Consider the following 13,881-nt stretch of genomic DNA (forward strand, 5'->3'; position numbering starts at 1 on the left):
GCGACAGGGTGATCAATCCTACGCTTGCGTCCCATTCCCAATTAGTCATAGGAGTTGCCTTGTTGTTGGTAGCCAACATCCCATGGGACTGCATGGCAGGGGCGTCCTCCTCCCTGAGTCAATCATTGTTGACTGCATACCTCCTGGCCCTCTCACTTTGGGGCCCAGCTGGGGTCTTTCCTCTTCATCCAGAGCCACTGACTGCTGCCTTCTGCCGCCTCCGATACAGCTTTGATTGCCGAACGCTGGCTCTGGCCCTTAATTCCCAGGTCTCTAAGCAGTCTGGTTGTAGATGTTGCCACAAAACCTCTGCAGCCCACCTCCACTGGTCGGACTTCTGTGTTCCAGCCATGATGCCGTGCTTCGGCAGCTAGATCGGCATAGCGCAGATGTTTTCGCTCATAAGCCTCATCTACTGAGTCCTCCCAGGGTACTGTGAGCTCAATATGGTATTGTCATACTTATGACAATACCATATTCTATAATAAAAAATTAAAAATATATGTATTTTTAAATCCTTTATATTAAGTTCGCTTGCTTGCTTGCTTACGACCGTGCAAATCTTTCGGTCGTTTTTTAACCCACTTCCCGTGATCCAATCGAGCTGACATTTTGCACACAGACTCGTTGTGCGAGACAATTAATTTTCGTGAAAATTTTTTCCCAAAATTTTACACTTTTTAGGAAAAAATAAATTATATTTCATTACCAATTGCTTAATGGTGGCAAGCAATCATCTGACCCATAGGTGGCAGCCATCTCAAGCCAGAGGACGAGAGGACTCTAGCCGCCACGCATATAAAGGATTTATAGTGAAATACTTTGTTTTTACAGGTTAATTTTTTTAATATTATTTTTTTAGATGTTATGTTTCGGCTTGGGTCTAATTGTCCACGCTCAACTGACGTTGGCTGTAATTGGCCACGGTCCCTTACATCATGGCAAGCTTCGGGGTCACTTAATTGAGTCGTGGAGTTATTCCATTACTAGTACATTTCATTAAAGTGTGTTTAAAAAAAAAATTACACATTCCTTATTTTGATTTGCGAGGCTCTGTAATTCACGTCGTCTTCCCCTGTCCCCTCGTCCCGTCCGGCATTCCCCGCGCCGCTCCCGGCAATTTTTTTTAGGTTTCTCGCGGAGGTGCCCAGCCGGGCGGAGCTGGAGAGGGAGATGCTGGGCCTGCAGGAGACGCTGGCTGGCCTGGGCTCTCCCGTGGTGCTCTGCCACAACGACCTGCTCGTCAAGAACATCATCTACAACGCGGAGAAAGGTGCGGGGCTACGCCGGCTACTGACCTTCGCAACACGCACGACGCCTAGATCACACACACACACACGCCTAGATTACACACGTACACACGCCTAGCTTACACACATACTACACCTAGATTACACACACACGCGCACACGCCTAGCTTACGCGCACACACGCCTAGCTTACACACACTACACCTAGATTACACACACGCACACGCCTAGCTTACGCGCACACACGCCTAGCTTACACACACTACACCTAGATTACACACACGCACACGCCTAGCTTACGCGCACACACGCCTAGCTTACACACACTACACCTAGATTACACACACACGCGCACACGCCTAGCTTACACACACACTACATATAGATTACACACACTACACCTAGATTACACGCACACACACACGCCTAGCTTACACGCACACACGCCTAGCTTACACACACTACACCTAGATTACACGCACACACACACGCCTAGCTTACGCGCACACACGCCTAGCTTACACACACTACACCTAGATTACACGCACACACACACGCCTAGCTTACACACACACTACATATAGATTACACACACGCACACGCCTAGCTTACACACACACTACACATAGATTACACACACGCACACGCCTAGCTTACACACACACTACACATAGATTACACACACGCACACACCTAGCTTACACACACACTACACATAGATTACACACACGCACACACCTAGCTTACACACACACTACACATAGATTACACACACGCACACGCCTAGCTTACACACACACTACACATAGATTACACACACGCACACGCCTAGCTTACACACACACTACACATAGATTACACACACGCACATGCCTAGCTTACACACACACTACATATAGATTACACACACGCACACGCCTAGCTTACACACACACTACACATAGATTACACACACGCACACGCCTAGCTTACACACACACTACACATAGATTACACACACACACCTAGCCTACATACACACATACACCCCTAACTTACACACACACACACTACACCTAGATTACACACACACGCACACACCCCTAGCTTATACACACACACCTAGCCTCCATGCACGCACACACATACACACACACACTACACCTAGATTACACACACGCGCACACACCCCTAGCTTACCCATACGCACACACATACACGCACACACCTAGCCTCCACACACACACCTAACTTACACACACACTACACCTAGATTACACACCCACACACACACCTAGCCTCCACACACAAACACCTATCCCCAACGTCACGCGTTCAAACTATTTGGCTGCCGCTGTGAATGTCCACGCGACGATGACGACGACGACGATGACGACGACGACGACGACGACGACGACGACGTCTGTGAAGCCCTACTTTGTTGAGCAAACGTTTAGTGGCCCGGCCGCTTCCCCAAAAGAACTGCCCAGCTCCAGTGCGCCTTTGCCTGCTGGTAACGTGGGCGAGGAAACAAAGATAATGTTCTATAATTTACATCAACACTGCTGGTTTAAATCCGGTGCGTTCAGGCGGCTTCTGATCTCTGCTGACCAAGTCTGAACCGGTATCTCGCGGCCTGTATCCCCCCCCCCCGCGCCCCCCTTACGAGCCCGGGGGGGGGGGGGGGGGGGGCGTGGGGGAACAGGGCAGCTGCGTGCGGCGCGGCATTCTAGATTTGAAGCTTTCGTGACTGCAAGGATTCATATTCTGAGGTTTTTTCGGTAAAGTCACCGTGTAGGTAAAAACATTAAAATTAATAAAAGTAAAATAAAATAAAACGTCGTGATTTTTGTTTTACTGTTATTAATTTTAATGTTTTTACCTACACGGTGACTTTACCGAAAAAACCTCAGAATATGTGGCCCCGCAGATCACTTTGTGCGCCTCTTCTTCTTCCTGCTGCTCCTCCGGCAGCTTGTCGCCCTGAGACGCCGCCGTACAAGCGCACGTTGCCGATTGCGCGTTTTGTTTGTTGTTTGTTGTTGTTGTTGAATGCCTGCGGGCTGCGACCGCCCCACGCGGCCTTGGTGAGTTCACCGTGCCGTGGCATGGCGTGCCGTGGCGTGGCGTGCCGTGGCGTGCCGTGCCGACGCCCGTTGCAGAGCGGCACGCGTTCCCTTCTTCCGGCGATTCTCGATTCTTTGTTTTGGTGTTTAGCCCGAGGCAGAGGTCGCAAACGGGTTTTGATTCCTTACCCGTACCCTACCCGTACCCGTACCCTACCCGAAATGAGTGACAAACGATGACTCACCAGTGACTCACGGCCTACCCGTACCCGTACCCGGCCGCACCAGGGTCGCAAACGGGTACCCGTACCTGGCCGGGTACGGGTAGCCGGGTATCGGGTAGGGTACGGGTATCGGGTACCCGGTTGCGACCTCTGCCCCGAGGGTGTAAATATTGTCAATGGATGAAATAAATCAACTGACACCACAGGGGGGAGGGAGGCTGGTGGAGCCGGCGTTGTCTTTCGACGTAACACGACGGCCGTCGCGATGGTGTCGTTTTTATTTATTATTTCTTTCTAACTTTGTCAGTTTTTACTCGGCGTCATTTATCGCCTGGCGTCTTCTGCTTTGCCGTCACGTTTTCAAGGGCATCGCTCAAAGGCTTCTCCGACCTGCAGTTCGCCCGGCGTAAAACCCTTCGCCACGAGACTTTCTGAACATTTCGGTGGCTAGGAGATGTTGACTACCTCGCCTGGTACGCAGGAGGTCGTGGGTTCAATCTTGACCCTGACGCCTGCTGTGTATTTGGAGTTTGCGGTGTGTGTCTCTCTCTCATCATCATCTTCACGGTGGCTAGGAGATTGTTAACTACCTCGCCTGGTACACAGGAGGTCGTGGGTTCAATCTTGACCCTGACGCCTGCTGTGTATTTGGAGTTTGCGGTGTGTGTCTCTCTCTCATCATCATCTTCACGGTGGCTAGGAGATGTTGACTACCTCGCCTGGTACGCAGGAGGTCGTGGGTTCAATCTTGACCCTGACGCCTGCTGTGTATTTGGAGTTTGCGGTGTGTGTCTCTCTCTCATCATCATCTTCACGGTGGCTAGGAGATTGTTAACTACCTCGCCTGGTACACAGGAGGTCGTGGGTTCAATCTTGACCCTGACGCCTGCTGTATATTTGGAGTTTGCGGTGTCTCTCATCATCATCATCATCTCAGTGGCTAGGAGATTGTTAGCTACCTCGCCTGGTACGCAGGAGGTCGTGGGTTCAATCTTGACCCTGACGCCTGCTGTGTGTATTTGGAGTTTGCGGTGTCTCTCTCATAATCATTGCTGGCTAGGAGATTTCGATTTAAAGCTTTCGTGACTGCAGGGATTCATAATGTTGGTTCTTTCGGTAAAGTCACGTAGAAGGGAAATAATAAAATAATACTGCAATCAAATTCTCACGACGCCCACTGCTGTATATTTGGAGTTTGCGTGTCCGTCTCCCCGTGGTCGCCTGACTCTTTTTGGTTGTCGTTGTTGTTGTGGGTACGTGCAGGCACCGTGCGCTTCATTGATTACGAGTACGCGAGCTACAACTACCAGGCCTACGACATCGGAAACCACTTCAACGAGTTTGCAGGTGAGAGGGAGGTTGATCCGTCACGCGGTGAGCTGAACTTCAACTTGTTTTATTTTACCGGGAGGGGGGTAAGGCCCGCCGCCACCACTCGACACTGCCAGTTAGCAAGGTTTGTGTCACGTTCACAGAACGTGCCGTACGTCGCAAACAATAGCTGCTCAACAAAGTAGTGGCTTTGTCATCGTCATCGCGTGGAAAAATGTCGAGCAGCAGCAGCAGCCCAACACGGACAACCCCGGGTCGTGAAATGACCCGACCTTCCGGAAATTCTCCCTTAAATCGCACTAAATGAAATTCAACGCGCGGAAATGTTTGCGTTCGTAGTTAGGTGGGCGCAAAGTGGTGCGGTGCGGTGAGTTCGCGGTTGAATACCGCGTAGCGAGCAGGCGTAAGGCGGGGGGCAAAGCCTCCTTACGCCACACTAGGATTACGGTCAACGGGATTTATTTTTGATTTTGGGGGAAATTTGTTCAGTTTTCCGACATACGGAAAATTCGAGTTTACGGATCGTTCGCGGGAACCTCTGACCTCCTACCGTAACCCGGGGGGTGCCTAATACTCTTTAACGCGCGATTGTTGATTCTAAATGTGGAGGGGGGGGGGGGAGGGAAACTGGAGGGATCCCAGAGAAAAAATCCACGTGACCACGGGGAGAGAGAGCGAGAGAGCGAGAGATGGTTCTGACGCGGAAAATGCTCGTCTCTGAACGGTTGACTCCAAGTTACTTTCTCGATCTGCGCGGCTGACCGGAGCCATGGAGTGCGCAGAGCGGTGCGGTAAACACAGCGGCGTGTTTACCGCTTTCTTTGTTGATGTTGGGTTATATCGCTTAAATATAAACGTGTCGTTAAACCCGCCACCGCCACCCGACGACACGGCCAACTAGAAAGGTTTGTCACGTAAACTAAACGACACGTTCCTAGTGCAGCACCACCACTAGTTGTGTGTTAGAGAGTAAAACGCACAACGCACTCGCGAAACTCGCCCACTCGCTTACTCCTCACACTCGCCACACTGCAGGTCACAGCACTTCATGCTCACCCACTCACTCACTCGCTCACCAACTCACCAGACTGCAGGTCACAGCACTGCTCACTCACTCACTCACTCACTCGCTCACCAACTCACCAGACTGCAGGTCACAGCACTGCTCACTCACTCACTCACCCACTCACCAACTCACCACACTGCAGGTCACAGCACTGCTCACTCACTCACTCACCCACTAACCAACTCACCACACTGCAGGTCACAGCACTGCTCACTCACTCACTCACCCACTCACCAACTCACCACACTGCAGGTCACAGCACTGCTCACTCACTCACTCACCCACTCACCAACTCACCAGACTGCAGGTCACAGCACTTCATGCTCACCCACTCACTCACCAACTCTCACCACTGCAGATCACAGCACCTCTCGCTCACTCACCCACTCACTCACCAACTCACCACACTGCAGGTCACCTCACTCGCTCACCCGCTCACTCGCTCACTCACTCACCAACTCACCACACTGCAGGTCACAGCACTCGCTCACTCGCTCACTCGCTCACTCACTCACCCACTCGCTCACTCACTCACCCACTCACCAACTCACCACACTGCAGGTCACAGCACTTCATGCTCACCCACTCACTCACCCACTCACCACACTGCAGGTCACAGCACTCGCTCACTCGCTCACTCACTCACCCACTCGCTCACTCACTCACCCACTCACCAACTCACCACACTGCAGGTCACAGCACTTCATGCTCACCCACTCACTCACCCACTCACCAACTCACCACACTGCAGGTCACAGCACTCGCTCACTCGCTCACTCGCTCACTCACTCACCCACTCGCTCACTCACTCACCCACTCACCAACTCACCACACTGCAGGTCACAGCACTTCATGCTCACCCACTCACTCACCCACTCACCAACTCACCACACTGCAGGTCACAGCACTCGCTCACTCGCTCACTCACTCACCCACTCGCTCACTCACTCACCCACTCACCAACTCACCACACTGCAGGTCACAGCACTTCATGCTCACCCACTCACTCACCCACTCACCAACTCACCACACTGCAGGTCACAGCACTCGCTCACTCGCTCACTCGCTCACTCACTCACCCACTCACCAAGTCACCAGACTGCAGGTCACAGCACTTCATGCTCACCCACTCACTCACCAACTCTCACCACTGCAGATCACAGCACTGCTCACTCACTCACTCACCAACTCACCAGACTGCAGGTCACAGCACTTCATGCTCACCTACTCACTCACCAATTCACCAACTCACCACACTGCAGATCACAGCACCTCTCGCTCACTCACTCACCCACTCACCAACTCACCACACTGCAGGTCACAGCACTGCTCACTCACTCACTCACCCACTCACCAACTCACCAGACTGCAGGTCACAGCACTTCATGCTCACCCACTCACTCACCAACTCTCACCACTGCAGATCACAGCACCTCTCGCTCACTCACCCACTCACTCACCAACTCACCACACTGCAGGTCACCTCACTCGCTCACCCGCTCACTCGCTCACTCACTCACCAACTCACCACACTGCAGGTCACAGCACTCGCTCACTCGCTCACTCGCTCACTCACTCACCCACTCGCTCACTCACTCACCCACTCACCAACTCACCACACTGCAGGTCACAGCACTTCATGCTCACCCACTCACTCACCCACTCACCACACTGCAGGTCACAGCACTCGCTCACTCGCTCACTCACTCACCCACTCGCTCACTCACTCACCCACTCACCAACTCACCACACTGCAGGTCACAGCACTTCATGCTCACCCACTCACTCACCCACTCACCAACTCACCACACTGCAGGTCACAGCACTCGCTCACTCGCTCACTCGCTCACTCACTCACCCACTCGCTCACTCACTCACCCACTCACCAACTCACCACACTGCAGGTCACAGCACTTCATGCTCACCCACTCACTCACCCACTCACCAACTCACCACACTGCAGGTCACAGCACTCGCTCACTCGCTCACTCACTCACCCACTCGCTCACTCACTCACCCACTCACCAACTCACCACACTGCAGGTCACAGCACTTCATGCTCACCCACTCACTCACCCACTCACCAACTCACCACACTGCAGGTCACAGCACTCGCTCACTCGCTCACTCGCTCACTCACTCACCCACTCACCAAGTCACCAGACTGCAGGTCACAGCACTTCATGCTCACCCACTCACTCACCAACTCTCACCACTGCAGATCACAGCACTGCTCACTCACTCACTCACCAACTCACCAGACTGCAGGTCACAGCACTTCATGCTCACCTACTCACTCACCAATTCACCAACTCACCACACTGCAGATCACAGCACCTCTCGCTCACTCACTCACTCACTCACCAACTCACCACACTGCAGGTCACAGCACTTCATGCTCACCCACTCACTCACCAACTCTCACCACTGCAGATCGCAGCACCTCCCGCTCACTCACCCAATCACTCACTCACCAACTCACCACACTGCAGGTCACCACACTCGCTCACTCGCTCACTCGCTCACCCAATCACTCACTCACCAACTCACCACACTGCAGGTCACAGCACCTCCCGCTCACTCACCCAATCACTCACTCACCAACTCACCACACTGCAGATCGCAGCACCTCTCGCTCACTCACCAACTCACTCACCAACTCACTAACTCACTCACCAACTCGCGCACGGGCGCTTTCGGCGTGGGCAACCTCTACGTATGTTCACGTGCTGAGCTTCTCTCACGCCTCGCGTAGCCCTGACCGTGCTGATCCTTAGTGACGTGTGTGCGTGTGTGCGTGTGTGCGTGCGTGCGTGTGTGCGTGCGTGTGTGCGTGCGTGTGCGTGCGTGCGTGTGTGCGTGTTTGTGCATGGGGAGCGGTAGTGTAGCGGTTAGCGCGCTGCGCTATGAACCCGGCGACCCGGGTTCGATTCCCGCTCACGGCCAACACCAGTGATGATTATCTGAACCGGTCCTGGGCCTCCCCTAGGTCGATTCAGCCTTAAATGAGTACCTGGTGCGGTGTGTAAACATCGCCACTGGGGAAACAAAGGCGGTCGGGCGTGGTGCTGGCCACCCACCCCCTCGTGCGCCGTTCCGGCCTTCATAGGTGCTCGCTAACAGCACTTGCCCCTACAGTCTGTTAAGGCTACACGGGGATCTTTGTGTGCGTGCGTGTGCGCTGTTCCCAGGGGTGAGCGACGTCGACTACAGCCTGTACCCCGACAAGGATCTGCAGCTGCGCTGGCTGCGGGCCTACCTGGAGGCCTACGAGGAGCTCACCAAGAACCCCAGCCGCTCCGTGGGCGACGCGGACGTGCACAGGCTCTACGTCCACGTCAGCAAGTTCTCCCTGGCGAGTGGCGGCGCCCCCCCCCTCTCCTCCCCCCCCCCCCTCTCCCCGGCCCCTCCCCCACGCTGCTCATTCGTTGCTCCGGTCCGTTGTCCGGTCGCGATTTGCAGAGGTCGTCAGGTTTTTCTTCCGGTTCTGTGACGCGCGCACACACGCAACCCGCCACACACGCGGGTACACCCGGTGGGCATGGCAACACACGCACACGTGCACACACGCGGGTTCACCCGGTGGGCGTGGCAACACACGCAACCCGGCGCACACGCGCGGGTTCACCCGGTGGGCATGGCAACACACGCACACGTGCACATGCGCGGATTCACCCGGTGGGCATGGCAACACACGCATACGTGCACACGCGCGGGTTCACCCGGTGGCCATGGCAACCAGGCACACACGCGCGGGTTCACCCGGTGGGCATGGCAACACACGCACACGTGCACACACGCGGGTTCACCCGGTGGGCATGGCAACACACGCACACGTGCACATGCGGGTACAACACAGTGCACATGGCAACACGTGCACACGCGGGTACACCCGGTGGCCATGGCAACACACGCACACGTGCACACGCGCGGGTTCACCCGGTGGCCATGGCAACACACGCACACGTGCACACGCGCGGACACATCCCCCGCGCCTCTGACCCCAGCCTCTGCACACCGAGCGTGACCCTCAAACTTTGCGCGTTAGAAATCCCAAACCGATAATTGTTTTTTTACCCTTCTATCTGGCAACAAAACTGACACCTTTTTTACGAGGAGTCATGTTTGCATAGACCACAATACCTGCAGTCATAATGCAAACAAAAAACACAACTCTGATAATGTATGTGCACTGTCCTTGAAGTTGATTGGTCCACACCCGAGACAGCTTTCCTTAGAGCCTAGTCTCACATGGGTTGGACCAGATGACGCCATTATCAGAGTTATGTTTTTTGTTTGCATTATGACTGCAGATATTGTGGTCGATGCAAACATGACTCCTCGTAAAAAGGTGTCAGTTTTGTTGCCAGATAAAAGGGTAAAAAACAATTATATTTTTTACTGGATAATGAGGTTCCAATGGTGTAAATGCTTAACGGTTATTAAATATGGGGGGCGGTCTTTTAACTAAATGGGGAAGTGGGGGGGGGGGGTGGAGTGTCCTATGGATAGTTTTGCCCTCCCCCGTCCTCGCCATAGGAATGAGGAATTTCCACCACTGGCCCCCCAGCCAGAGCTTGCCGTGACAGCAGGATGAAAGAGTCGTTCTCTTGACCGACCCTGACCGATGGACCCCCCGCGTGTCTCCGTTGGCCTCCTTGCAGGTGTCTCACTACTTCTGGGGCCTGTGGTCCTTGATCCAAGCAAAGTATTCCACCATCGACTTCGACTTCGTGGGGTGAGCTTCGCGTAAATCGGCGCGCGCCAAAGGTTTGTCGGAAAGCGGCCGACGCTCGTCTGTTGTGTCGGCGAAGAGAACCGGGGGGGGGGCGTGCGTGCGGCGGTGGTGTGTGTGGTGGTGGTGGTGGTGTATGTGTGTGCCCACGTGGTGGTGGTGTGTGTGTGTGTGCCCACGTGGTGGTGATGGTGGTGTGTGTGTGCAGGTGGTGGTGTGTGTGTGTGTGTGTGTGCTGGTGGTGGTGTGTGTGTCTGGTGGTGGTGTGTGTGTGTGCTGGTGGTGGTGTGTGTGTGTGTGCTGGTGGTGGTGTGTGTGTGTGTGCCCGCGTGGTGGTGGTGTGTGTGTGTAGTGTGCCCTGGTGGTGGTGTGTGTGTGTGTGTGCCCGCGTGGTGGTGATGGTGTGTGTGTGTGTGCCCGCGTGGTGGTGGTGATGGTGTGTGTGTGTGTGTGTGCCCTGGTGGTGGTGTGTGTGTGCCCGCGTGGTGGTGATGGTGTGTGTGTGTGTGCCCGCGTGGTGGTGGTGATGGTGTGTGTGTGTGCCCGCGTGCTGGTGGTAGTGGTGTGTGTGTGTGTGCTGGTGGTGGTGTGTGTGTGTGTGGTGGTGGTGGTGGTGGTGGGGTGTGTGTGGGTGTGTGTGTGGTGGTGGTGGTGGGGTGTGTGTGTGCCCGCGTGGTGGTGGTGGTGTGTGTGTGCTGGTGGTGGTGTGTGTGTGTGTGTGGTGGTGGTGTGTGTGTGTGTGCCCGCGTGGTGGTGGTGGTGATGGTGTGTGTGCATGGTGGTGGTGATGGTGTGTGTGTGTGTGTGTGCCCGCGTGGTGGTGGTGGTGGTGGTGTGTGTGCATGGTGGTGGTGGTGGTGTGTGTGTGTGTGTGCCCGCGTGGTGGTGGTGGTGGTGGTGTGTGTGTGTGTGTGCCCGTGTGGTGGGAGTGGTGGTGGTGTGTGCGCATGGTGGTGGTTGTGTGTGTGTGTGTGCCCGCGTGCTGGTAGTGGTGTGTGTGTGTGCCCGCGTGCTGGTGATGGTGTGTGTGTGCGTGCTGGTGATGATGTGTGTGTGTGTGCTGGTGATGGTGGTGTGTGTGTGCTGGTGATGGTGGTGTGTGTGTTCTGGTGATGGTGGTGTGTGTGTGTGTGTGCTGGTTATGGTGTGTGTGTGTGTGCTGGTGATGGTGGTGTGTGTGTGTGTGCTGGTGATGGTGTGTGTGTGTGCTGGTGATGGTGGTGTGTGTGTGTGTGATGGTGATGGTGGTGTGTGTGTGCTGGTGATGGTGGTGTGGGGTGTGTGTGTGCCCAAGTGCTAGCGATGGTGTGTGTGTGTGTGCTGGTGATGGTGATGGTGTGGGTGTGCTGGTGATGGTGTGTGTGTGTGTGCTGGTGATGGTGTGTGTGTGTGTGTGTGTGCTGGTGATGGTGGTGTGTGTGTGTGTGCTGGTGATGGTGGTGTGTGTGTGTGTGCTGGTGATGGTGTGTGTGTGTGGGTGATGGTGGTGTGTGTGTGTGTGATGGTGATGGTGGTGTGTGTGTGCTGGTGATGGTGGGCTGGGGTGTGTGTTGTGCCCAAGTGCTAGCGATGGTGTGTGTGTGTGTGCTGGTGATGGTGTGTGTGTGTGTGCTGGTGATGGTGTGTATGTGTGTGCTGGTGATGGTGGTGTGTGTGTGTGTGTGCTGGTGATGGTGGTGTGTGTGTGCTGGTGTGGTGTGTGTGTGTGCTGGTGATGGTGGTGTGTGTGTGTGCTGGTGAGTGTGGTGTGTGTATGCTGGTGAGTGTGGTGTGTGTGTGCTGGTGATGGTGGTGTGTGTGTGTGCTGGTGATGGTGTGTGTGTGTGTGATGGTGATGGTGGTGTGGGGTGTGTGTGGCCCACGTGCTAGCGATGGTGTGTGTGTGTGTGCTGGTGATGGTGATGGTGTGTGTGTGTGTGATGGTGATGGTGTGTGTGTGTGTGATGGTGATGGTGGTGTGGGGTGTGTGTGTGCCCACGTGCTAGCGATGGTGTGTGTGTGCTGGTGATGGTGATGGTGTGTGTGTGTGTGTGCTGGTGATGGTGTGTGTGTGTGTGTGCTGGTGATGGTGTGTGTGTGTGTGCTGGTGATGGTGTGTGTGTGTGTGCTGGTGATTGTGTGCTGTGATGGTGTGTGTGATGTGTGCTGGTGATGGTGTGTGTTGTGGTGCTGGTGATGGTGTGTGTGTGTTTGGTGATGGTGGTGTGTGTGTGCTGGTGATGGTGTGGTGTGTGTGTGGTGATGGTGTGTGTGTGTGGCTGGTGATGGTGTGTGTGTGTGTGTGCTGGTGATGGTGATTGTGTGTGAGTGCTGGTGATGGTGATGGTGTGTGTGTGCTGGTGATGGTGTGTGTGTGTGTGTGTTGGTGATGGTGATGGACCTGCGTGCCCGCGCGGTGTGGTTGTCGTGTGCCCGCGTGGTGTGTGTGTGTTGGTGATGGTGTGTGTGTGGGTGATGGTGTATGTGTGTGTGTGTGCTGGTGATGGTGTGTGTGTGTGTGTGCTGGTGATGGTAATGGACCTGCGTGGTGGTGGTGTGCCCACAGCTACGCCATCGTGCGCTTCACGCAATACCGGGAGACGAAGCCTCACGTCATGGCTCTGGAAGCGCCGCTCTAGAAGATTGTGCCACGCTCTCCCAACCTCGTGACCGCACAACAACCACAGACGCACTCACGCTCGCACAGACACACACTCGCACACACGCGAAAAACCGACCTTGGCACAAAACGCCCAATCACTTGTAGCGAAAAACACATTCCCAAATGGGTCGGGCCCCGTGGTTGCGAACGGAGCAAGGCGAATAATTGTCGTTTTGAAAGAACTGCGCTTTCGCCGCTAAATCATCCTCGCTCACTCCTTGGCTTCTTCCCCCCCCTCCCTCCGCCCCTTTCGCCGCTGCCCCCCGCCCTGCGGCACACCTCCATCGTCGTGGTACGGGCGCAGGCTACGTGTGGGTAGGTGTGTGTGGGTAGGTGTGGGTGTGTGTGGGTGGGGGTGGGTGGGTTGGTGTGGATGTGTGTGTGGGTGGGGGTGTGTGGGGGTGTGTGTGGGTGTGTGGGGGTGTGTGGGGGTGGGTTGGTGTGTGGTGTGTGTGTGGGGTGTGTGTGTGGGGTGTGTGTGTGGGGTGTGTGTGTGGGGTGTGTGTGTGGGGTGTGTGTGTGGGGTGTGTGTGTGTGGGTGTGTGTGTGTGTGGGTGGGTGTGTGTGTGGGGTGTGTGGGTGTGTGTG

At 54.9% G+C, this 13,881-nt stretch overlaps 1 protein-coding gene across 1 annotated transcript; it reads left to right on the plus strand.

The window, feature by feature from the left end:
- Positions 1 to 1,059: 1,059 nt before the first annotated feature.
- Positions 1,060 to 13,654, plus strand: LOC133360320 (ethanolamine kinase 1-like; the record flags this gene model as incomplete). The annotated part of the gene is made up of 5 exons (XM_061578967.1): positions 1,060 to 1,273; positions 4,783 to 4,866; positions 9,109 to 9,272; positions 10,582 to 10,655; positions 13,198 to 13,654. Coding segments are annotated over 5 exons (609 nt in total), but the record flags the coding sequence as incomplete, so codon positions are not given.
- Between the last annotated feature and the right edge of the window lie 227 nt (positions 13,655 to 13,881).

The sequence above is a fragment of the Lethenteron reissneri genome, chromosome 68, assembly GCF_015708825.2.
Source record: "Lethenteron reissneri isolate LAM-NWPU_2019-01 chromosome 68, ASM1570882v1, whole genome shotgun sequence".
Taxonomy (NCBI): Eukaryota; Metazoa; Chordata; class Hyperoartia; order Petromyzontiformes; family Petromyzontidae; genus Lethenteron; species Lethenteron reissneri.